Source organism: Atheta coriaria, unplaced genomic scaffold (assembly GCF_025399875.1).
Source record: "Atheta coriaria isolate IRGN ID8LTWV9N9 unplaced genomic scaffold, Caltech_Dcor_3.1 hic_scaffold_40_pilon, whole genome shotgun sequence".
In the NCBI taxonomy this organism is placed as follows: Eukaryota; Metazoa; Arthropoda; class Insecta; order Coleoptera; family Staphylinidae; genus Dalotia; species Dalotia coriaria.
In genome coordinates, this window is record NW_027045482.1 from 14,093 (window position 1) to 37,454 (window position 23,362).

At 44.8% G+C, this 23,362-nt stretch overlaps 10 protein-coding genes across 18 annotated transcripts; 2 read left to right on the top strand and 8 right to left on the bottom strand.

Moving 5' to 3' along the window:
* Positions 1 to 1,836: 1,836 nt before the first annotated feature.
* Positions 1,837 to 3,192, bottom strand: snsl (snustorr snarlik). Its single transcript, XM_065316160.1, is given in 4 exon segments — positions 1,837 to 2,425; positions 2,503 to 2,606; positions 2,609 to 2,716; positions 2,776 to 3,192. Coding segments are annotated over 4 exon segments (663 nt in total). The 5' UTR covers positions 2,900 to 3,192; the 3' UTR covers positions 1,837 to 2,098.
* Positions 3,072 to 4,801, bottom strand: LOC135802567 (protein arginine methyltransferase NDUFAF7 homolog, mitochondrial). The gene is given in 4 exon segments (XM_065316157.1): positions 3,072 to 4,147; positions 4,224 to 4,366; positions 4,437 to 4,536; positions 4,538 to 4,801. Coding segments are annotated over 4 exon segments (1,266 nt in total). The 5' UTR covers positions 4,625 to 4,801; the 3' UTR covers positions 3,072 to 3,211.
* A 15-nt stretch (positions 4,802 to 4,816) lies between these two features.
* Positions 4,817 to 5,505, top strand: LOC135802576 (small integral membrane protein 12). Of its 2 annotated transcripts, XM_065316173.1 has the most exons (3): positions 4,817 to 5,075; positions 5,127 to 5,275; positions 5,388 to 5,505. In XM_065316173.1, exons 1-2 carry the CDS (start codon positions 4,946 to 4,948, stop codon positions 5,252 to 5,254), a joined length of 258 nt encoding a protein of 85 aa, XP_065172245.1. In that variant the 5' UTR covers positions 4,817 to 4,945; the 3' UTR covers positions 5,255 to 5,275; positions 5,388 to 5,505. The 2 variants fall into 2 exon arrangements, with proteins under 2 accessions (XP_065172245.1, XP_065172244.1); XM_065316172.1 differs by lacking the exon at positions 5,388 to 5,505 and having other exon boundaries at positions 5,127 to 5,316.
* On the bottom strand, positions 5,323 to 10,969 carry Sik3 (Salt-inducible kinase 3). 2 transcript variants are annotated; one of them, XM_065316154.1, is made up of 8 exons: positions 10,262 to 10,969; positions 9,525 to 9,860; positions 9,330 to 9,461; positions 8,852 to 9,268; positions 8,389 to 8,784; positions 7,645 to 8,338; positions 7,263 to 7,400; positions 5,323 to 7,117 (listed from the first exon to the last, which is right to left on the bottom strand). In XM_065316154.1, the coding sequence occupies exons 1-8, from the start codon at positions 10,484 to 10,486 to the stop codon at positions 5,649 to 5,651; spliced, it is 3,807 nt and encodes a 1,268-aa protein (XP_065172226.1). In that variant the 5' UTR covers positions 10,487 to 10,969; the 3' UTR covers positions 5,323 to 5,648. The 2 variants fall into 2 exon arrangements, with proteins under 2 accessions (XP_065172226.1, XP_065172227.1); XM_065316155.1 differs by lacking the exon at positions 7,263 to 7,400.
* Positions 10,970 to 11,229: 260 nt separating this feature from the next.
* Positions 11,230 to 13,757, bottom strand: LOC135802569 (CUE domain-containing protein 2). The gene is made up of 3 exons (XM_065316159.1): positions 13,175 to 13,757; positions 12,575 to 13,093; positions 11,230 to 12,523 (listed from the first exon to the last, which is right to left on the bottom strand). The coding sequence occupies exons 2-3, from the start codon at positions 13,082 to 13,084 to the stop codon at positions 12,155 to 12,157; spliced, it is 879 nt and encodes a 292-aa protein (XP_065172231.1). The 5' UTR covers positions 13,085 to 13,093; positions 13,175 to 13,757; the 3' UTR covers positions 11,230 to 12,154.
* A 341-nt stretch (positions 13,758 to 14,098) lies between these two features.
* Positions 14,099 to 16,319, top strand: Lac (septate junction protein lachesin). Its single transcript, XM_065316158.1, has 5 exons — positions 14,099 to 14,470; positions 14,611 to 14,822; positions 14,882 to 15,566; positions 15,666 to 15,780; positions 15,888 to 16,319. The coding sequence occupies exons 1-5, from the start codon at positions 14,413 to 14,415 to the stop codon at positions 15,907 to 15,909; spliced, it is 1,092 nt and encodes a 363-aa protein (XP_065172230.1). The 5' UTR covers positions 14,099 to 14,412; the 3' UTR covers positions 15,910 to 16,319.
* A 108-nt stretch (positions 16,320 to 16,427) lies between these two features.
* pen-2 (presenilin enhancer) lies at positions 16,428 to 17,267 on the bottom strand. Of its 2 annotated transcripts, XM_065316171.1 has the most exons (4): positions 17,087 to 17,267; positions 16,911 to 17,015; positions 16,665 to 16,850; positions 16,428 to 16,518 (listed from the first exon to the last, which is right to left on the bottom strand). In XM_065316171.1, exons 1-3 carry the CDS (start codon positions 17,145 to 17,147, stop codon positions 16,714 to 16,716), a joined length of 303 nt encoding a protein of 100 aa, XP_065172243.1. In that variant the 5' UTR covers positions 17,148 to 17,267; the 3' UTR covers positions 16,428 to 16,518; positions 16,665 to 16,713. The 2 variants fall into 2 exon arrangements, with proteins under 2 accessions (XP_065172243.1, XP_065172242.1); XM_065316170.1 differs by having other exon boundaries at positions 16,428 to 16,850; positions 17,087 to 17,266.
* A 109-nt stretch (positions 17,268 to 17,376) lies between these two features.
* Positions 17,377 to 20,631, bottom strand: LOC135802574 (dynein light chain 1, cytoplasmic). 4 transcript variants are annotated; one of them, XM_065316165.1, is made up of 4 exons: positions 20,490 to 20,631; positions 20,094 to 20,171; positions 18,632 to 18,767; positions 17,377 to 18,539 (listed from the first exon to the last, which is right to left on the bottom strand). In XM_065316165.1, the coding sequence occupies exons 2-4, from the start codon at positions 20,153 to 20,155 to the stop codon at positions 18,378 to 18,380; spliced, it is 360 nt and encodes a 119-aa protein (XP_065172237.1). In that variant the 5' UTR covers positions 20,156 to 20,171; positions 20,490 to 20,631; the 3' UTR covers positions 17,377 to 18,377. The 4 variants fall into 4 exon arrangements, with proteins under 4 accessions (XP_065172237.1, XP_065172240.1, XP_065172238.1 ...); XM_065316168.1 differs by lacking the exon at positions 20,094 to 20,171 and having other exon boundaries at positions 20,490 to 20,630; XM_065316166.1 differs by lacking the exons at positions 20,094 to 20,171; positions 20,490 to 20,631 and adding an exon at positions 19,648 to 19,811.
* Positions 20,612 to 21,528, bottom strand: Cypl (peptidyl-prolyl cis-trans isomerase-like 1 Cypl). Of its 3 annotated transcripts, none has more exons than XM_065316162.1 (3): positions 21,320 to 21,528; positions 20,833 to 21,260; positions 20,612 to 20,750 (listed from the first exon to the last, which is right to left on the bottom strand). In XM_065316162.1, the coding sequence occupies exons 1-3, from the start codon at positions 21,400 to 21,402 to the stop codon at positions 20,632 to 20,634; spliced, it is 630 nt and encodes a 209-aa protein (XP_065172234.1). In that variant the 5' UTR covers positions 21,403 to 21,528; the 3' UTR covers positions 20,612 to 20,631. The 3 variants fall into 3 exon arrangements, with proteins under 3 accessions (XP_065172234.1, XP_065172236.1, XP_065172235.1); XM_065316164.1 differs by having other exon boundaries at positions 20,618 to 20,750; positions 20,849 to 21,260; positions 21,320 to 21,527; XM_065316163.1 differs by lacking the exon at positions 20,612 to 20,750 and having other exon boundaries at positions 20,790 to 21,260; positions 21,320 to 21,527.
* A 172-nt stretch (positions 21,529 to 21,700) lies between these two features.
* On the bottom strand, positions 21,701 to 23,323 carry LOC135802571 (lysosomal acid phosphatase-like). Its single transcript, XM_065316161.1, has 2 exons — positions 23,210 to 23,323; positions 21,701 to 23,157 (listed from the first exon to the last, which is right to left on the bottom strand). The coding sequence occupies exon 2, from the start codon at positions 23,032 to 23,034 to the stop codon at positions 22,024 to 22,026; it is 1,011 nt and encodes a 336-aa protein (XP_065172233.1). The 5' UTR covers positions 23,035 to 23,157; positions 23,210 to 23,323; the 3' UTR covers positions 21,701 to 22,023.
* Positions 23,324 to 23,362: the final 39 nt, after the last annotated feature.

Genomic DNA, 23,362 nt, shown 5'->3' on the forward strand with positions numbered 1-23,362 from the left:
CAGTCGCGAGAAACACGTCCAACCCGGAACAACGACCGGTGACAAACTGCGCTGAGCAAGCACAAGCAGCACACCACCCGCAGCATTGCGACCACATGCGATAAATAATAATATGCGTACCGCCGCAATCGCCAAAATCAAGTGTTTGATATTCTTTTCGACGATTTTCAAAATTCATCTCTAAACTAAAGGCGTAGCAACCAACGAATTGCTGATTATGAAAGATTGGAAAATTGTCTATCAGATAAAAATATAAAATAATTATATTTCCTACAGTAAAGGGTATGGAAAATCGCGACTAAAAGTGCTAAAAGTGACATTTCAATTTTTGCCCATTTCATTCAAACGCGAATATCTCGTAAACTGCGTTATATATTTAAGATCTGATCGCAGCGTCTTAATCTACGGACTATTCTCTATAAGATAGGATAGTTAAAACGGAAATCCGTGAGATGAAATTTTAATTGTTAAGAAAAATCGCCAAGGGGGTGCTTGATACTTTTTTCGATCAATGATTTTCAAAAATTTAAGACTTTAAACTAAAAGCAATAGCAACCAACGAATGTATTGATTTATGAAAGATTGGTAAATCTCTATCGGACAAAGATATAAATTCACTATATTTCCTACAGTAAAAGGTCGAAAAACGCGACTAAAAGTGCTAAAAAGCGCATATCTATCAAATTTTGCCCATTTTCTCAAATCGCGAATATCTCGTAAAACTAAAAAGAGAGTTAAAGGATCTTCGATCGCAGAAAACTATTCTACGCAATGACAATTCCCTATAAGATATGCTAGCTAAATTGTTAATTTAAAGTAATAATTAATAAGGAAAAATGGACAAATGGGGATTCTGCATCATGTTTCTATCACGTGAAATTTAAATAAATATTACAGTTTTGTACACAAATGCAATAAATCTAACCTACATAGGCGTGTGATGTTCTAAATTTAAAAGCTGTGTTTTATAATAAGCATTACAAGTTTAGTTCTATATTAAATCATAAATCGTATCGTATAAGCGCTTGTCTAGCAATAATTAAATACAACTGGATAGAGAATTTAATTCTGCATATTTGGACCCCGCGCACAAGTTTGTAAGACGTTTCTCCCAATAAGAAAAAATAATTAAACTATTTAATGCTAACGCTTTAGTAGAATGCGGTGGACCGCGACGAAAAAAAAAACACGTAAATGCAAAGTAATGATGGACGCAGAAAATAAAACGAAATATATAATTGAATTATAAACTTACCAATGCAGAACTCATCAGACTCTAAACCACGGCAAATGCTGTAAATAAAAAAAAGAAAACATAAGTAATGTTATATTCACACAGCGGAGAAAAACAAACAATCTGGGCTGTTGGGTTAAAAGTTACTTACAGCAGCACGATGGGTCATCCAAATGATGAATAAATCAACATGGCCGCGACACGCTTACGCGCAAATAAATAACTATACTAAAGTCAAGTTAAGATTAAATAGTCGATTACGATACGAGTCGCACAAAATACGTCTGAATCAACCAGAGACCGGCACGAAACTGGCTGCAATCCATCGACAGCCCAAGCCGTAGTCGAGCAAGCAACGACGCGACTGTTTATGATAAGAAAGCAAGAGGTGCGCAAACTCGGCGCGTCGACAGCACGCGACCTTGTGCGCGAATTGCATTTGGCTTGGTACCTGCAATCAAAACTAAACTAAAATACAGCAACGTGCGGCGTGAGGCGATAGCATCGACAATACAAGAGAATGCGATAACAAAGTGTAAATTATGTTCAAAACAAACACAATTCTCGTGTCGAATGCCCACGTTTGCCGATAAATATAGATATATACGATACAAGTCTATTTTATGATTTTTAGTTCATGCTGGTGCCACCTATGAATGATACATGGTATCATAGAATATTAAAATTATTTAAAAAATTATAAATATGACAATCCATGTTACAATCGAAAATACACACTTCTCATTTTTACCTAATAACACCTCAGGTTACACAACGTAAAACCTGCATAAATGTATATACAAATAACCAAATCTCTTAAATTGTTCACATGCACCAATAAATAAATAACCGGCGCGCTCATAATCAATCCAGATCGACATTGTCCAGCGCGTCCTTCCAACTGGTCGTTGTTCTCGGCGGCTTCACAGTTGGTTTGGCCACCAACGGTTTCTTCTTGTCGTACATCTGCGCCAACATCTCAAGCGCACTCTGAGGGTTTGCGGGCGGATCGGTGGCATCTTCAGGGATGTAATCTTTGGCATCAACTTCGCCTATACCGAGAGTGAATTTCGTAGGCGCTTCTTCAACAGGGACTTGTTTTGGTGGCTCATTCACTGCTGGTTGTTGTTGTGGTTGATTGAAATCATCCGACCACTGTTTAATAAATTCACCGCCTTTCGTATCAGAAATCTAGAAATTTAAATTAAAGAAATCAGAAATTAAATAAAAGTAAAGTTAAAATAGTAAAGTCATAAGATAAATTCTACCGTTGGTTGTCGTTGTTGCTTCTGTTCCTGCTCCTTGTTGCGCAGCGACTGTGCATAGAGCGCATTTGCGAGGGTGTGCGCAGCCGCGCGCTTATTCGCCGAATCTCCTGATTCGCCAGCGGCTGTGTGTCTTTCTGCGGACCCAACTCAAGCAAGACTTGAAAATCCGCACGATCACCAAAACGAAAACCCCATCCCAACCGAGAATCCGTCCCTGAAACAATCAAAATCATCAAAACCACAAAAAAACCCAAATAACAAATCAAAATATACCTTTCTTCAACGTGGGAATGTTGGAGTAAATAAGCGACAACAGCGTTGGCACTTCATCGGGAATAATCAACGCCGTGGAAAACCGCAGGCATGCCAACGCGCATACAAAGAGAAAAAACTTCATTTTACGGCGTTATAAAACACCGCGCGACGAAAGAGAAAACTTAGTAGGTCAGCGTCGTCGTCGCCTGTCGCGGCAAGCGTTCCTTCGCGACTGATTGCGCTCGCATTCGCGTCCGTTGAAGCAAACAACTTTCACTTCTCGTCCGCCACACAGCCATTACATCCGTCCTTAATACTATTAACTAGCAGGTAAATTTATTAAATACATAACAATTAAGCGCATTACGCGCAGTTCCTTTCAATGCCACACGCTGTCTCTCGCAGTGATTGCGTAATTGCACACTGAATGCAATTAATTAATTCATGTCAACTCTTACGTGTTAGTAAAACCAACGGGTGGGAATTTCTTGAGGAACTCTTGTAGCACCGCCGGCATTACTGCGAGGAATTTAAAACGCTTGCCCATCTGCGCCTCGTCTGTCAACATCGCAAAACTAGAGTCTAAAACTTTACGTGTTTCGTCTGTTACGCCCTCGATTTGTTTTAACTTCTCCAAGCGTTGTTGCATTCCTAAACTCAAAAGAAACTCTCGTTGAGTGACTGGACCAAAAGTAATTGTCCCGCCTTGTTGGTGAATAGCTTTCTGTAATACACCAAAGTCCACATCGGCGGTGAGATCCGCTGATCCTGGATCCACCAACGGATCGTGTTGTTTATGTTGTTTGTACGCACGAAATGTGTCTGCTTCTACTTTACCATCGCCTGAATGGCCGTAGTCTGCGATAAGAGCAAATCCACCATGTTCTTCCAAATGTTGTGATATATCTTTTGCCAACACAAGCGAGTCTGGGGAGATTTCAATGTCGCTGCGTGTTTCATCCCCGCGTATAAACATTTTCCCGACTGGGGTTTGTTCTCGTGCACGTACATATCTAAATTTACCGGGTGTAGTCTCATCAATGTCAATCAACAGTTCGCGATATCCCTCCGGGGTTTTGACGAATTTATGTATAGGCAACGCGTCGAAAAACTCATGCGCGATGAGAAATGAAAACCCGGGCGGTAATTGTGAGAAATTCCGATACCACCTGATTGGAATCCCGTTGGAATTGTAGCCTTCCTTGTAGAAATTCGCGTCTTTTTCGTTGATGCGTCGTACGTTGATGCACAAGCGGCGCGCTTGCATGTCCGCCATCAGGTCGCTCACTTCCACCATGTGAATGCTTGCTTCTTTGAGTGCATCAAAGTGTCCAAACACTCTTAATAGATCCTGCATGAGTGATCCTCTACCTGGACCCAATTCCACAATCTAAAATTAAAATTATAAATAAATAATGTTTATAATATTTATATAAACAAAGTGATATTAATGTATAGTTAGTTACATTTAATGGTTTAGGAGATCCAATCTTTTGCCATTCATTCAGAAACCAAATGGCAATCATCTCTCCAAACATCTGGCTGATTTCTGGAGAAGTTACAAAGTCTCCAGTTGGACCAAATGCATCTTTGTGTATGTAATATCCACCTGATACAAAATAAACACACAAAACACTTGGATTAATACAAATAAATGTATAGAATGTTGAATTGTTTACCCATTGGATGTATTAAGACTTGCTTCATGTATTCTGCTACAGTGATGGGTCCTGCAGCCTTGATTTGAATTTCAAGTTGCTTTGGAAGTGGATTTTCCTTTCAAACTGGAAGCTACTTCAGACTTCACGGTGTAGTACTTCCTTGTGCGGCGTCCAATGGCCTCCAAACGTCGTAGATGCCGCAACATTTCTTTAATAAATCACAAAATACGAACAGAAAAATGATGTTACGCGGCCGGCACGCGCAGGTTTCATAACACAAATAACCTGAAATTATAAAACATACCGACCAGATTGGCAGACACGCAGCTTCGGGTGTTTCCGTAAGAAGTAAACCTACACGACTGCCATACACCGAAAATACCCGAGAATCATTGTCTGCGTATCTAACCAATGAAATATCATCTGCGTGTGATATGTGACAAATTGAAGCATGCGGCATGCACAAATCAGCTGATATTTTCTAAATTCCTACATAACAATAAATAATAAATAAATTACTGTGTAAAATGTGGCCGATTGTATTTCGTGTCCTGCGTCAATATGCACCGTTTGTAACGCTGCCATTCGCCGCTGTCGTCGGCTACGTCGGTTACCACATTGAAGACTTCATGAGTGACAAATACACACCATACAGCAGTATGTAACTCACATGAAATAAAAACATCTTCTGAAATTTCTACATTACAGAAGCAATTGAAGAAGCACGCAACGAACGATTAGTAACCGACGATTCACTGAGCCGCGCCACGGAAGTCGAGTCGCTCACATACAGCGCCAACGTTTTGGGCCGAAATGTCGCACCAAGTCTCAAATAATACACGCAGCAAGCTTGTTAGGTAGAAAATTAATAAATAAATAAACTTACACTTACGATAGACACACGTTCAAGTTGGTAATTGCTTTGTTTGTGCGAAAGTTACAATTTAGATATTAATTTTCTTTTTTAAGTTAAGACGACGCTTCCTCGAGCAGGAAGCAATCAATTCTCTTGGTCGGCTGGGCCAGAGCCGCCCGCCTCGCAAGTCGTACGGAATGTAAAAGAGAGGAATAATTACAATTTTAATTAGCTATTCTCATCATTAACCTAAGGTCTGTTCGCATCCGAATGTCCTCCTCGCATCTCTCTCCGCCGTGCCGTGCCGCCGCGCCCACACTAGTTTAGGTATTGAATCACAATTTATCACAATGTATAAGTCCGCCGCCGCGCCGCTACGACATCATGCAGTTGATGAGGCGCTGGCACAGCTGATGGTAGACGTAGTAGTCGCCCGAGACGCGGCGCAGTTTCAGCCCCTTGAGCGGCGGCGCCGCCTTGTCGACAATCTTCAGCTCAATTTCCACGCCGCCATCGAAACACAGACTGATTTTATCCGGTGGGGATGGTTGTTCGGCTGCAACACGGGTTGTCGCCTCCAGTCGGTTGCCAATGTGGCTCACCATGTCGAGGATATCGCAGCTGGCCAAGCGCGAGCATACCTCCGACAAATCCACCTCAAAATCGTTCTGCACCTGCGGGAAATTACCGCCGCCGCCTGTACTGCTGCCACCGCCGCTGTGTGAACTCGTATCTAAATCATGCGCGGCGCTGGATGAACCTGGACTTAGGGAATCATTCGATAATGAATCTTCTGAATAACAAGACTTATCAGAGTTACGCCGTTGGTCAAAACCAGCGGTGGGGGGAAATGCGCATGCGTCTGCATTCTCACATGATGATTTACGTCCGATGCCTTTGGTTATAGAAGGGCCATCTAGCGGGCGGCTGATGACAAACGACGGCAGCGTTTTATTCGTGCGGATATTCTCTAAACTATCCATGGAATCCTCCGATGTGTCTGTACTAGCAATCAGCGTCACCTCACTACCCTGTACATCCGTACACGTGACGCTAATCTGCGGATGCGGCGTCCCCGCCGCCCCTACGCATATAATCCCGCCGGCGGCGGCGGCAGTCGACTGTGGAAGCTCTTCCTGAATCATGTCCAGGCCCGGACTGCTCGGATTCGAAATGGGCGAGTTCGTCTGCGAGCGATGGTTGTGAATGTTGAGGATGTGATGCGAGAACGTCGGCAGATTCTGGAAGCTGAGCGCTTGCAGGCAGGCGGCGTGATAGGAGGCCTGCAGGTCGTCGACGGGCGCTGGTGGCGCCGTCGATGGCGACTGCTGCGGCTGCTGCTGCTGGAAGCCGGTGCCTTGCGTGATGCTCGGCCCAGTGGAGCCGCACGTGTTCAAGCCGGAGAGGCCTTGGGTGATGGAGGACACCGTGGGCATGTGGTAGACGGGGGAATTCATCGCCATGATTGGCGAAGTGCTACCTGAGTAGATGTTGTAGTAGTGCGGGGCGTGTTTCGGGGAACCGCCAGCGCTGCCACCATACGGGCTATGCATAGGACTATATGCATAATCATCACGTGATGAGCATGCGCCGCCATCGTACTGATGATGCAATGGTGACGTTTGTGTTTGTACCTGCTGCTCGCCCAGCATTGACTGATGTATAGGCGAACCTGGTATGGATCTTGGTGGGCTGTTGCGAGTGCTTAAACCCGCTAAACCTCGCTGTAAACGTTGACATTCCTGTTGCGCAGTCGCCGGGGATAACGTACGTGAATTTCCAGCGGAACCTTCGCTGCCTCTGCGCACCGGCGAGAATCTCTCCATACTCTTTGGTTCACGACCTATAAAAACATACAAATTACTAGTCTACCCACAAAACACAACATTGCGACATAGAAACAAGCAGATTTGGTGCAAGATAGTGTTAGAATAAAAAATAAAACGACACAAATGCGTGTAAGTGAGTGAGTTGGGTTGCCTACTCACCGGATTCTTGTACGGTGGGCAAATGCGGTTTGGCACCGCCATCACGCCGATGCCTCGAAAGCTTGCGCGCCACGACCGGCTTGAACTTGCAGGATTGAATGCTCGCCACTACCTCGCGCACCACGTCAGGCGACGCGACTGCAGTAACACGCAAGGCAACGCAAATAGCAACAACAAAACCATGCAATCAAAGAAAAACGATTCAACACAAAAAAAAACCAACAACACACATATACCTAACTAAGTGTGTGAATTAATTACAATATGTACTGCTTGGGAAGCAAAATTTTAAATAAATAATCAACTACGGTGCAAAATACAACTGTACCAAAGGTTAATTACTCAAAAACATGAATTACAAACGCGTTGGAAAAACTCTCACCTGGTCGTGGTATCACCATGAGAAGACCGGTACGGCGCGTGCGCGCACCACCGGATGCATCACCGCGCGCAGCGTGCGCTTCCTCAGGGTTCGCCATTGTATGCCGTCGGCTGGTACCGCCACATTGTCGATATCGTGCAACCGCCAAAGGATCAGACAGGTCATCACCACCGCTGGCGTAAACCTGCGCGTGTTCGGTGAGACTCACACCGCCAGCAGTTGTGGAACTGCTCGCGGACATGCTCGGATCCATATTGAGCTGTTCATGGCTCCCGGTGGCGCGATCGGAAACACCCGCCATTGCACGCAGATGTAGATTAGCGCCGCCATCTGACGCTCGACGTCCAAACCCTCCGGCGGCGTTCAGCACCGTCGGCGGTTTCAGCAGGTGCGGGTCTTTGCCAGCGTACGTATGCGAGGTGTGCTGCCCGAGCAGCGGCAGATTGAGCAGCAGGTTCGGCTGCGGAATGAGATTGGCGTGTGCCAGCTGCGACATGTAGTGCGACTCCAGCACCTGCTCATGCGCAGGATCACCGGGGCCAACGGTATGACGCCGTGCGCTCGAATGAAACGCACGTTCGCGATCCGCCAGCGATGAGTTATACGAGCCGTAGCCGGTGGTTGATGCAGTCGGGCATGTCATCGACGAAGCGAATGATTCGTCCATGCTGTTATCCATCTCGAGATCACCAAACTAAATAACAATAAAAGTTAATACAAAAACATGTAATGTTGGTTGCATACCTTTTCAAGTTGTTGTGAATTCTCATCGCCGAGATACACCGCCGGTATGGTCGGCATAGAGACAAACGGCGATGCTACATCATCGGAAACAGCCGGTGTTGGCGTAACACCGCCGCCACCAGCCGTAATGCTCATGCTTAAAGGCGCAGCAGCGCCCTCGTTGAAACTACGCCTGCGCTGTTTAACCTCATCACGCACAGCGCGCAAACAATTCTCGTTGAAACTCTCTCTGCGCACGCAACCAGTCGACACCTCCATCGCTTCATTCACATCAAGATGCGTGTTGGACGCCTCGCTGCGATCATCTATACACTCAATACTCTGATTGCTCACTGTACTCGTCGATCCAGCAACGGAGATATTCGTAGATGTGCTGTGCGTTTGTCGCTGCAACAACTAATCAAAAACATAATACATAATAAACTATAGGCAACCATAAACACATTAAATTTATTATACGTACTTTTGACTCGAAATTAATACACCGCTGATGCAGCTTATCCACGAGCAGGCAATAGATGGCGTACACATGATCAAACGAATTCGCCTGCACACTCTTCATGATCATCTCCTGCGTGAGCCCCGGCAGCTGCGTCATGTGCTCAATGACCGTCTTATTATAAAGCTGCTCGCGCGCCGCCGGCGGCGTGGTCACCACCTCTTCACCCTTCAACCACTCGTGTTTCGCGATATTTGCGAGCGTCATGCGCTTGTCGGGGTCCACAACCAACATGTGGCGGATGAGATGCTCGCATTCCTGACTCATAAAGTATGGGATGCGGAATTTGCCGGCGATGACCACATTGCGGAGGACTTGCAGGTTTTTGCCATCGAATGGCAAGTGGCCACAGACCACCACGTATAAAACTACTCCCAAACTCTACAAATTGTAAGAATTTAAGGTTAAAATCATAAAAAATTGAATTTTTAAAGTGTTTTACCCAAATGTCTGCCTTTGGTCCGTCATATTTCAAACCCTTGAAGAGTTCTGGGGCTGCGTACGGCGGGCTGCCGCACCACGTCGACAATAAGTCACCTTCTTTGTATTGGTTGCTGAATCCAAAATCAGCAAGCTACAAAAAATACAAATTAATAACGTTTTTTTTATTATTATTATTTTAGTTTAACCAAAATACCTTAATATTCATATTCTGATCCAGTAAAAGATTCTCAGCCTTCAAGTCACGATGCACCACACCATTCCGATGGCAATATCCAACCGCGGAGACCATCTGCGCGAAAACCCTGCGCGCTTCCACCTCCGACATGCGACCAGTCGCAACCAAATGATCAAAGATCTCTCCCTTGCTGGCATATTCAGTAACAATATAGATCGAATGCTTCGTCTCCATCAGCTGGTAAAGCCGTGTAATATGCGGATGTCGCAGTCGTTTCAAATTCTCCGTCTCTCGCACGATCTTCGTCAGGTTGTCAACATCCAACGCCGTCTTGTCGATTATTTTGATGGCCACCTGCAAGAAGACAAAGAGTATGTGAGTGATATGATATAATACGCGTGTGTGTTGTGTTGCGGGCGCGTGACTCCCTTCGGCGGTCACGTTGCGCGCCGCTGCCATGGCAACCAGGCGCAGCAACCAAGAAGCCGATCAATTGACGAATGCAAATTGACGCCGATTTATTCATTAAACTCAATCAGTGGCCATCAGTGGCGAGAGGCAATTGGCGCCGACGCGTCCTTAAATGTTTTACATTGGCATTGCGTGCGTGTTGTTGGATAAAAAATGATTTTTTACCTGTTGAAAATGCATAATGATGATGATGATGATAATAAGTCGTCTGCGCTGGTGAATGTGTTTCAACGTGACATAGGTCGTGTTTTGCGCAGCGCAGCCGTAAACAAAATGTGTGTTACCTTTGTTTTGGTGACGATGTTCGTCGCCAGCTTGACGACGGCAAAGTTGCCCTTGCCGATGGTCTTCTCCAGCTCGTAGTAGCCAACGCGCAGCAGATTCTCAACGGTGTTGGGCGCATTGGTGCCGCCACCGCAGCCGCCACCGGATGATGCTGTCGCTGTGGGTGTTGCGGTGGCCATCGTCGGCCGCTCGCCGCCCTGCTGGTGGTTCTGGCCGTGTGCCATCAGCGGCGCACAATGTGCTCTTCTGTGTTTAGTGGCGACGTCCGCCACCGCTGTTCATCGGCGCCTTCGCGGAGGCGCGCACGCCACCCGCCGTCGGCATGCCGCCGCCGCCGCTGCTCACCGAAGGAGATATAAGAGGAGCCGCGTTCACCGCTGCTGCTGCTGCTTCTGCTTCTCACCCCACGCGTGCCCGCCGCGTATTTACATTCCAGCGAGCGACGCGACGTAATTACTACTACTGCCTGTGCACGCGCGTACGACGCGCGGCCACGGAGCGCGCCCGACTGTACAAAATCACCACCAGCAGCACGCGCAACAACACTGCGAGGATTCGTGCACCCGAAGCGTCCGCCACCGACCCGCTGGTTGCGTGCGTGCGTGCGAATCTTTTCCTGCGACCGACCGAACGCTGGGGAAAGTTTCGTGCGATCGCCAAGTGCTGCGCAGGCCGCCTGCTGCTGCTGACTAACTGACGTTTCGTGACGTCCGCGAACATGTCACGCGCGATTCGCCGACCCTCCACAAGCGCCGCCACCGATATCACATAATACAGGGTGATATGCATCAACACCCACCCAAACCCATTGAAATTACATCAATAAACGCAACATACAACACCATGTATCATCTACGTAGATGTCGCCACTGTCAGCACCAATATACAAAGTGTCAGAAACAAACAAAATTCTAATCTAATCACAGCAGATGTCGCTGTTGCAATGGAGTAATGTTGAAAGCCTGCGTTTGAATTAAACTTTGTATTCATGAAAATCAAAGACAGAAACATGAGTTGAGAATGACTCGCCCCGTCCAAACACAGCGACGTGGTGAGGAAATATATAAGTCATATATCGACAAATACAAAGTCACATATCGAGCGGACGCGCGGCCCGCCCCAGGGATGGCAAAACCCAAAAGAATTGTCAACCAACCAACGCATTACTAACAATTAAAATCACAGATACATGTTGTGTACGTGTTGCGTGTGTGTTCGCAATTTGTGTTTCGTTCCCGTCACATCGAAATGAGAGATAAAATACTTTCATACGTAATACTGTTACTTCGCGCATAATAAATTAACGTGTAAAAAGAGCACAAAAACTTACAAACGAATCAAATAAACCTACAATGACTAGATTTGTAGTTAAAACTTACGACGCAAAAAAGAAAAAGAGAATAAAACCTAGAGACTAACTTAAAGCTATCAAAAACAAGTTGAGTAAAAATAAAAATAAAAATAAAAATAAAATGAGATTCGAAGTAGAAGAAGAAAAGGGTGGGGGAGGTAAAACGACAAGAGAGAGATCCGATCGAGGCCCGCCGCCTCCGAGGCAATCAGACAGTGTCCTAATTGTACCTAAAAACATAGAGATTCTCGATTTGCGGAGCAAGCGAGACGCGCCGGAGATGGCCGCGCTCGCTTGCTCCCTATAGCTACTGCATGCAATCAACACCGAACATTCGTATCGACGAACAACTAGCTAACAACGACCTAAACGAGCAGCTACGAGCGCTAACGCGACGACGACGAGCAGCGACGACGACAATAACCACGACGACGACGACGACGACAAGAAGAACAAGAAGGAGGAGGCGAAGGAGGGCGGCGGGAGCGCGAGACGGCTTGGGGCGGCGACGGCGGCGGCGCGCCCAACCGGCGCCCATCTGTTACGGACAGTGCGCCTGCTGCTTCTTGGACTTCTTCAGCGAGACGTCCTCCACGTCGTCGCCCTTCTTCACCTCCGTATAACGCTCGCCCTTCAACGAAACAATCTTGTTATCGCGATAGCGCACCAGCTTCTTCGGCTCCACTTTGGGCGCGACGGGGCGATGCTCACGCGCGAGCGACTCCTGATCCACGTAGGAATAGCGCTCGATGATGCGATGCTTCAGTTCATCATCGTCGATGATCTGCTTGTTGGTGGTGAGAATCAGCGAGGCGTTGTTCGTGATACTCTGGCCCAACTCCTGGCGATGGAGGAGGATTTGCGTGGCGCGTTCTGGATCACCACAGGCAATCGCCAAACAATGCTTAATCTAAACATTAAAAAAATTAGAATTTTCTTTTAAAAAACATAAAATATTCACCTCTAGAGCATATACATGCGGAAACATATCTTGTAGCGAGTCAATCTCCTCAGCAAAGTCCCCAAATGACGAGTCCGAGCCCCCATCGGACACCTCGCTGATCTTGTGCACTCTCTTCGGCAGTTCTGCATCCTCCACATCCGCCTGTTTAGTGGGTTTGATACACGGCAGTATCTCCGGCATGGATAACTCCATCAGGCTGATATCCCGCTCGTCGCGATTCTGCGCCGCTTCGTCGCGCAGCTTCGCCTCCAGCTCGAACATCCACGAGCAGACGGTCGCGTGATTCAACGACTCGAACTCCGGAAAGTACGCCGACATCATCTCGCAGAAGCCCTCGACGTCGAAGACCGGATCGGAGGAGACGTCCTCGAGGATCGATACCACATAGGAGAGGACGATCTCGTCGATGAGCGAGAGGTCGCCATTGGGGATGTGCGCACGGACGAAGGCGAAGAGCGAGTCTTTGATGATGCGCTCCTGGTCGGCGAGCGTATTTTTCGAAGACATCGTGCGCCCCTATGATGGAATCCGACCAATGAGAATGCAATAAAATAAAATCAAACAAAACAAAACACAATCGCTAGTGTGGTTCTTTACCTGGCTCTGGTATTCTTCGAGAGTTGATGGAAGCGGTGGCTGAGCGTGCGGCGAGTCACCGGTGTTTTTGCGAGCGCAGCGCGCTTTTTTACGCCGGATTTGGTTGTAGTACCGTCTGATCCGAATGCCGCCGCGATCGCCTTTGCAATCAATAACAACAATAAGCTTTGTTGTTAGGTGGGGAGAGGCGGCGAAGCTGGCGAACCAAGCTTGACAGGCTACTCCTGTCGATAAGGTAGGAAGTACTTTCTCACAATTATTATTACAAACAAAAACGGTAAATATAAAACACTAGATATAAGTCAATTCACGTGCACAGTCAAGAGTAATCATAAAACGATCAAAAGAATGTTCTCGAATGTGTGTAGAAGCAAAGAATCGAAGATTTTATATAAAAGATGGCCGACCCTTTGCTGCATTCGGTAGTCTTCGGCTTCGTAACACAATCGTCCTTCTTCGTGTCTTTCGTATAGCAAATTCAAATCTAGTGACTAGTTTCATCACTAGATGACTCTTCCTGCGCGAAAAATACTTTTGATGCATCATCATATCATCAAAGAGGTCAACATGAATCGAACTTACAATTTAAATCGTAGAAAACAGTGACATGCAAAGAATACAATAAAATGAGTCAGCGCCGTCGGGTCGCGACTCTAATTCCCCGCATTGTGTATGAGAACACGGACAGGTGCCGTAAACTAATCCCTAATACCGATTACGTCCCCAAAATTACCCTAAACTGTTAAATTGCACGTCGTTAGGCGCCGTAACTGCGCATGGCAACGCAAAGCCGATTATAAAACTATACAATTTCTGCAAATGTAAAATTCCACGAAAGCAAAAATTATCACACCACAGGTATAGTACCGATGTGAACCTGTCCGTTGAGTCACTTGTCTCGCGTGAATCAACCATACACGACGTAAACTTTACGCAAACACGCAGTGGAAACAGTAGAAGCGCTTCTGTGCGGCGTGCAGCTCGGTGCTAAGCACGAAAGAGGGGACACGGCGATTGTATTTTAAACAGTTTAAAGGTGTGGTTGGTGCGCGCTGCGCTGCATACGGTACTCGCAGTTCCTCTCCCTACACCCTGCGAAAGCACCAGACAAAGTGCGCACGACGCGCCCGCCATCATTGCGCTTGTGGTGGTGCACCCTTTTGTAACCGCCAGACAGACAGCCAGCGAACTTGAGCGCAGTCAGCGGCGTCGTTTCCGCCACACACAATATATCCACGATGGCGTCACCACAACAAACCAGCGCCGCGATACTAATTCTAGTGTTAATTGGCACAGGTGAGTCTCGCTAGGCGTGTCTAAAACCAATTTAATACAAAAAAACATAATTAACCGCATTAAATCACATTTCGTGTGTAATTTTTGTGTGAAATCGTGAAGCGTCCATTGTTTTCTAGAATGTTTGATCAATGTTTCAGCTTCCGGGCAAAGATCACCGACGATTTCCTACATAACACAGGAACAAATCAAAGACATCGGCGGTACGGTAGAATTAGTGTGTTCTGTGCAATACTCACAGGATTATCCCGTGTTGTGGATCAAAGAAGACCCTAATCATAATATTGTACCGATTTCTACATTATCGACACTAATTTTACAAGATTCACGCTTTTCTCTGCGTCATGACAAGGTAAAAATCATAAATTTTCACTGAATTACACACATTAAACATAAAAATTATATTTATAGGCGAGTTCAACTTACACGTTGATCATAAAAGATATCCAGGAGACCGACGCTGGTACCTACGGCTGTCAGGTGCTCATCTCGGTGAATAACAAAATCTCCGCCGGCGTGCAGCTGCAGGTGCGTCGTCCGCCATTCATCTCCGACAACTCAACGCGTTCACTCATCGTCTCCGAAGGTGAAAGCGTACAACTGGAATGCTACGCCGGTGGATTCCCAGCGCCGCGTATCTCATGGCGTCGCGAAAACAGCGTGATTCTACCTTCAGGAGGATCAATCTATCGCGGAAACATCTTGAAAATGAAGAGTATACGCAAGGAGGACCGTGGTACTTATTACTGCATCGCCGAGAATGGTGTCGGACGCGGCGCGAGGCGTAACATCGCCGTTGAGGTGGAATTCGCGCCGGTTGTGACCATTCCACGACCGCGACTCGGGCAAGCGTTGCAGTATGATATGGATCTGGAGTGTCACGTGGTGGCGTATCCACCACCTGCGATCGTCTGGGTGAAGGACGGTGTGACGCTATCGACGAATCAGCATTATAAGATTGATCAGTTTGCGACTAGTGATGAGTTTACTGATTTCACCGTGAGGGTGATCACGATTGAGAAGCGTCAGTATGGGACTTACACTTGTAAAGCCACGAATAAGTTGGGATCTTCTGAAGGGAAGGCTGAACTCTTCGGTGAGTTGATGTTTTTTTATATTATTTGATGATTATTGCCTGAGAATGAGTTCCGGAATGTTTTTTTCTATATTATTTTGTTTATTTTTCATTGTGTAGAGTCGATTATTCCGGTGTGTCCACCCGCATGCGGTCAGGCACGGTACGGTGACGCTGCCCAGCTGGAGACAAGCAGTCTGGCGCTGATGACGACGCTCGCGATCGCGTTATACAGGTAATTATAATCAAAATATACGCATCTTGATATTTTTATGCATCTTGATGTTTATTTTAACCTCAATATTTGTTTATTTGTATTTTTAATGATTAATATTTTTGTAGAAATCGCCGTGGCCAACATTAACTACCCCGGCCTAATCTGGGAGGCTTCCTCCACCTCTGGCAGCCGAAACTCTCATGTTGTAATGAGCGCATTGGCGATGCTCGTCGCGCTGCGTTTAGTTTAATTTTAACACTCGACGCGGAATCAATCTTTGTACAAAATTAATTTATTTTTAAGATCTGACTAACGAAACACGACACGTCCATGAAGAATTTTATCCATTAGATTTTAATGATAATAATAGCAATCATTCCCGAAATTTGTAAGAAAATGAATTTTTGATACAAGAAAAAAGGTAGTTTCACGAGAACACTCACTAGATAAGAAGTTTACGCGTAAGGTATGGTAGATTAGTCGTAATTTAGCTTAAACCCGACATGTATGTACATTTTTTATACTTGTATAAGCTAATAAACATTTTTTACATCTCACAGATTCAATTTTCAACCCATTTTCTTATCGGTTGGTAAATTTTGTGTTTAGCGATTAACTTATCAGCAAAATAAACAAAAAACTGATGAAACATAATCAACCTTAACTTCTGTTTGAATCAATACATTGTTTGATTGTTTATTTTATTATAAAATGCGATAATCTGATGAATATAAAAGAATGACGCTTGTGTTTCACCTAACAGATAAAAAAGAAATCTGTTTAAATTAATTGACAGATGACTGACAATTTATGCTGACGCACGCGCACAAAGATCAAAAACGAAGGGTAAACCCTCTCAATTTCCATCACTTCATATATAAAATAATATAATAATAACTTACTCTAAATAAATATGGAATAACTTGATGTAGGATGATTAATACAGGATGACTATGCACCTAAAGGTATGATGAACGAAATATTGTCAGCAAACTCTCCCCATTCCACTCTGTGTGTCTGAAAGATGATCACCCAGGTGACCAGACCCACCAGCCATACAAGTGCACCACTTGCAGAGTATATCACATCTGAATTCAAGGAACATAATCATAACATAATCATCAGAAACATCAGAAAATGTGTCTTACATTGTCTTATTTGTTTCTGTTCGGGGTATTCTGGCTTCTGGAAGGCTTCACAGAAGAACCACACAGCATTTACAGCCCAAACAAATGGCAGCAGGGCAAATCCCACTGAAAAGAAACACTGTGTCAGTTTATGTTCAATTTTATAACAAAACAAATTGATGTTGCGTTGTGATTACCTTTGAAATACCACCGGCAGAGGTGTAGCTTCTTATCGTTTGTCTGTTTAGACAAATCCATAACGCAGAATTATAAATAAACGACTAATTTATGAAAACAAATTCTCCTCTGATGAGAAGTGTATAACCATCAATGTATCACAATTTCTAGGTTAACAGCGCCAAGTGGTGAAAAACGCAACTAAAATGACACCCACCACACAAATTCACACAACAAACTTAAAAATTCAAAACTATTTCAGGGGAATCAAGGCGCAGATTCTACAAGAATTAAAAATCGCAACATGGTGTATGGTTAACATTCATATTTCATATTAATATTCAGTTATTAATCAATGTTTCATTTCGAGATTCACGTGTTCGGAAATGCAAATCGGAGTAATATTCATGGGGGCGCTTCAGAATTGTCTTGTCCAAAATACGTTAAGTGAAAGTAGGCGAGAGAGTTAATACATTTGTTTGTTTAAACACGCGCGCACACTCATACATTCTCGACCATTAGTCGTCTTGGGCTAATCAAATATATTCATAGATCCTCTCACAGAGTCAGAACCACATTCTGCGTTCGCTGCATTTTAATAATAATAATCATATAATAAACTAAGAATTAATTCTCATCTCATGTCCCCGCACGCGTATTAAGTGCGCCGCCGCAATCGGTTAACAAATCCATCTCCACGTTAATAACAAAAAGAAAACTATTATAACAGTGCGCTTGCTTCTTCAGAATCATCGTTCTAAATTGAAATTTGTAACGTTAAGTAGTTAGAGTAAGAGTTAGTTACAGAAACTCAACACACCACCGTGGCATTTGTACAAACTAAACTCGGAAATTTTCAATCAACTGCAATCAAAGAATCGTTTCTTTCTTTTATAAAGTTAGTTTGACATCAGTACTGTCAAAACGTTTTCAACCTCTGGGCGTGTGTGTGTGTCTCGGTGAGCAAAACATTGAGCGTTAACTTAAATAAAACCACATTGTACATACACAGCAACAACGGAGAGAGGAAAGGAGGAGCGAAATGGTTAAAAATGTCTCTGTTTTTATTATTCATGAGATGCGTTCATCGGGAATAGGATTTGATTTATCTAGTGTTTGGTCGGGTTGAAAGAGAATAGGATGTGTGTGTGTGTATGCTGCACGTGCCGCATTTGAAGAGTTGAAAATTTGAGAAAAAATAAGCCAAGTTCATCTTGTCGAAATTTCGGAGGTGGGTGTGTGTGTGTGTGTGTGTGTCTTATTGATGTTCATCTGGTCGTGGCACACCGCCGTCGACGACGCCATCGCAGTCTATCCGCTCTTAAAGAGCAGAATCGCCACCTGGCCCAGGTAGAAGTAGATAAAATGGCGCGTCTCGTGCGTCACGTACGAGCCAAAGTTACGCCCGACGATGCAATGCCATGTGGGATTGTACTTCTTGTCGAACTCCTTCTTGATGTACGCGGCAATATCCTACGCACAAAATACACGTAATTAGTTACCAATCGATCACATAGAGGGTAGTAAACGCCGTCAAGGTTACACCACGTGATCAAAATTCATACCTTTTCGATATTGTACTTTTCAATCGCCTGCGTGGCGCAGTCGACAGCGTCCTGCTGCATATCCTCGCCCATGTCGGCATTCTTGATCACTGCTTTGCGGTCAGACATTTTGCTGGATCGTTTTTTGTTTTCAGACCTACAAAATCAAAAACCGCACACATTAGACAATTGACAATTGACAGTGATAAAGCTAACTATACACCTATAATAAACAGACAAATTCGGTATGCGTACAACAGCGTGCGCAGTCATCGACATTCCACAAACAACTAAGAAAACTAATCTTACATCATTCAATCAATCATCATCATATATAAAGCTTTATCAATAAAACCCCCCTTTATCGAAGCATAATTTGCATCGCCAGGTATATTATATACTCTATACACACAGCATACATGCATGCATGTCAAGTCACGCGATATATTTACTTGCTTGCCCTTGGAATGTCTTCCACCCTAGGTTACCCCAGCAACCGGCGCAACTCTGTCAAATGTCAGATTTGCGGCAAATGAAATGATAATGATTTAATATCGGGCAAAAAAAAAAAACTCACGCAATTCAAATCGAAACGAGGATCCCGCAGCGTGCGTGTGTGTGTGTGCGTGGGTTAAGTAGTCGCCGACACGCACCCAATTTCAATGCAAATGCAAATTTACGATGCGGACTAATTGTCTTTCGATTTTGCTCGGTGGCTGCGGCGCGGACGGGGGGGTTGGTTGCGCTAATCGAGAATTTTAAACACTGAACTAAACATGTGAAAGAGAGTTTGAATCCGCAAACGAGCGAACACACGATGTAGCTTACGCGAAAGGGGAGAGAAAAAAAAACGCACCGCAAACACTGTTTATTTCTCGGACGACTTTTTCGAAACTGTTAGAACAGTTGCCCGCGGCGACATAGCGCAATTTTGTTTTTCGTCAATGCCAACTACAATCAAACAGCGAATATAAAACTCATGCTACGCCGTGGGGGATGATGATAACGATAACGAAATGATTGAGATTGTTTTTTACCTGCTGAATTATAATTGTCCGCGCGTTCCACGCTCGAATTCGAGTGTTATCACACCGGTCACCGCACTGATGGGCACTGTCTTTGCGACTTTTATTGCCTTCGCACTTATCAAAGCCGCGCCGTGTAACCGTGCGTTCCGCTGGCGAAAAGGTAGTGTGCGGCGGAGGCAGCCCGCGCGCGGTGCGAGCGAAATCCTCGCGTGTGATTGGTCGAAATACCGAGTCTTCTGGCAACGCGTTAGTTTACGTAACAACCGCGTTAGCTATGAGGGCGCTGTGCGAGCGGAGACTTGTTTCGCTTGTTTTCAACAATTTAAACAAACATTACACGCGGATTAAACAATACGAGATTATTCCTATGTTTACTATTACTTATTCTATGAGTTAACCATGCAGTAACGCACATGCTCTATGAAATTATTGCATTTTTTTGCTTGTTTAGTTACCAATTAATGCTCAATTTAATATTGTCACTAAATGTGGCTTTTACGGTGCCGACGGTGTTCATCCGACCATCGGCGGTGCTGTAGAAGAAGAGACAGAGAGTTTCGATTGATTGGGAAATTAATTGCGTGCAGAGTGCACTCGGCGCGCAAAAGATGATTGTGTGCGCAGCTATTTATAAATTACAACTGAAAAGCGCCTTCCGTTCATTGATTTCGCATTAAAATTCTTTCGGGGGTGTTATTGACCAAACAAAACCACCGCTCATTGATCAACAGCAGCGCAAAATGCAAACAAATACCAAATAAAATAGATTTTGACAGTGTGTGTGGATGTAAGCGAAATGTTTGCGAGGGCGAGCGATGTGAATAAAAAAGTATGCAATAATGGTGATCTACCTTTGTTAGAATACGAATGCTTCCACGACACACGCTGTGCTGGTTTCGGCCGCCTTCGCGATTTTGTATCTTCTTGTGCGCTCCGCGATGCAATCAGTCGAATATTTACATTGATCCTGACGTGCCGCCGTCCGTCGCTGCGTCAAACGTCACATTCGCGGAAACGCCGCCTCCAACACAGGAAGCCGCGCGAAAAATCGATACAGCGAGCAAGATCCGAGCCACAACGACGCCGCTGGCATCTCACAAACACAATCGGAACTTAATCAGAAAATACATATAAATATCAAGTCATAAGTCTCACAATATACATAAAAATTTATTTAATTCTTAATAACTCTACCCTTAATAATGCGCACCTCATCGGTGGGTTTATCATTCTTGTCGGTTTCGACCAATCCGATGCGTTTTACAACCTGCATACCGGCGTGAATCCGTCCGAAGATGGCGTGTTTACTGTCGAGCCATTGCGTCGGCGCAAGCGTAATGAAAAACTGCGAACCATTTGTATCAGGGCCTGAATTCGCCATGGAGAGAACACCGGCGCCGGAGTGTTTCAACTCCGGGTGGATTTCATCGCGGAATGTTTGGCCGTAGATGGAGACGCCGCCTTTGCCGGTGCCGGTGGGATCACCGCCCTGGATCATAAAGTCGCGGATAATGCGGTGGAAGATTGTGTTGTCGTAGTAGCCGCGGCGGGCGAGCTCTGCGAAGTTGCGGCAGGTTACAGGCGCGTGCTTCCAGTATAATTCTATTGTGAATTCACCCATTCTAAAAACATTCCAATCAATTAAACTTTAAAACGTAAAATGAGATAATATTGAACTTACGTTGTTTCAAATGAGACAAACGGTGGCTGCCATAGTTTATCCGGTATACCGGATTGGTTCATACCTGTTTGCGCAACTAACATTTTGGGTAATTATTAAATAAATTTATAAAATAAGAAGTTGCGATTGTGGAGCGTCGTTTGTTTTGATATTTCTTAGGTTAGACGCAGTGTGAAACCACGGTTGAAATATTTAGTACCAAATAGTACACGTAGCGCACTCTAGCGGTGAACACAAGCATACATTTTAAATACTATTTAAATGCAGCGCCCTCTATGTGTGACAATACTAATCTAGCTATCCAAATCGGTTTCTGTCAACCAAAACATGTTATTAAATTTAAACTTCATCAAAGGATTTGAAAGAATACAGATTAAAATATAAATATTACTTAGTCATATATTAAGTACAAGTTTGTACCATTTGAGTTGTGTTTTCGACGACCTAATCCCACGCTTCAAAGTCTGTTTGCGAATAGAAAAATAGACTTAAGTACCTTCCTAAACATACATCACAAGTCTGACACTTAGAATTTGATCAAAACAATCGGCGTCGAATCAACCATCAATTACGTACATTTTGATTCGACGCCGAGGCAGTCCAACAGTGATAAAACCGATATCTATATTCAGTCAATATCAATAAATCTAAATAGGATAATGGTAACTTTTTTCCTTTTTTTTATATCTGCGTTATCACCTGATTTAAACAGTTTGATCATCATCAGGCAGGCGCAGATAAGTCCGCTGCTCACAGTTGGGTTTGGCGCAATAAATGCAATAGATAAGCATCGTGACAATCATCAGGATAAACACGCAGAGCACAAAAAAGACGATACCTTCGATCGACTCAAACGCTAATAGACTCAGCAAACTCAACTGTTCACATTCCACATACCAATCGCTGGGCGAAACCATCAGCGGCGCGAGAATACCGTGAAACGCCTCCAAACTGCAGTCGAACGTACACGTAGGCAACGTAATCGGCGTCGCAACGCTTGAATTTTTATAGAAGATGTTTACAAACGTACCGCGTGCGATACTCGTGCGCAATTCAATGATAACAGCGCTCGTGTACGGCGGTGAGTGCGGGTCAAACACGCGCAACGCATTCAAAACATTCGCAACTGTTGTGTCATGCGCAGAATACATCCACATCTTCTTCGGTTGGTCTTGTTTCGAATGACTTTCAATATACGGCGCATTACCACGCGGATGGTATATATTTTCTGTAGGTGGCGCTGCGGACGCTTTCAAACGTGTATAGATGTCATTCAACAACGGGCCGACTTTCAACCTCGCTAAATCCGCATTATAACATGGAATCGCAAAGCTTAACGCTGCCAACGGCCGCATTACATCCGGATACACTTGCTTCGTCCATTGTGGCAACGTGTAGTTGTACAAATCCTCAATAAATAGAGTATTATAGATGAATTCCAGGCTGAGGATATCCGACACCTTTCTGCCGGTGTTTTTCGTCACGTATTGATAAATCGGCTGGTTATGTTTAGCTAAATCCTGGAAATACGGCTCTTCCATCAATTGTGACATGAAGTAGTTATATCTTGGGCAGTTTGTCTTCATGGCGAGTATGATATCGTCGGTTTCCGGCGCGGTGTGCACCGGGATCGGCTGCCATGGAATATCGGCGTTCCATGTGTCTTCGGGTGTCACCGGCGGGTACAACCCGGCGAGATTCGCTTGCGCAGACATTAGGGTACGATCTACATCGGTCGCACGGATGTAGATGTCGCTTTCGCTGTAGTCTTTCGGTAAAAAGTCGTTGTATCTCGTGCGGAGCCACGCGCCAAACTCATAATGCTGCTCTTTACCCACCTAGAATTATAATCTATGAGATTAAAGTCTTTATTGGTGTCTTTCGACTTACATTTGTTAATTGACCGAAACCAACAGGCCAGTAGCTCTTGTTCAAGTAGGGATCATTCGGATAAGGGTCGACGGGCGTGCGATCTCCATGCCGATAAACCTACGCAAACAAAAGCAAAGTTCAAGACATCGAATGCCTAAGCAAACATTTACA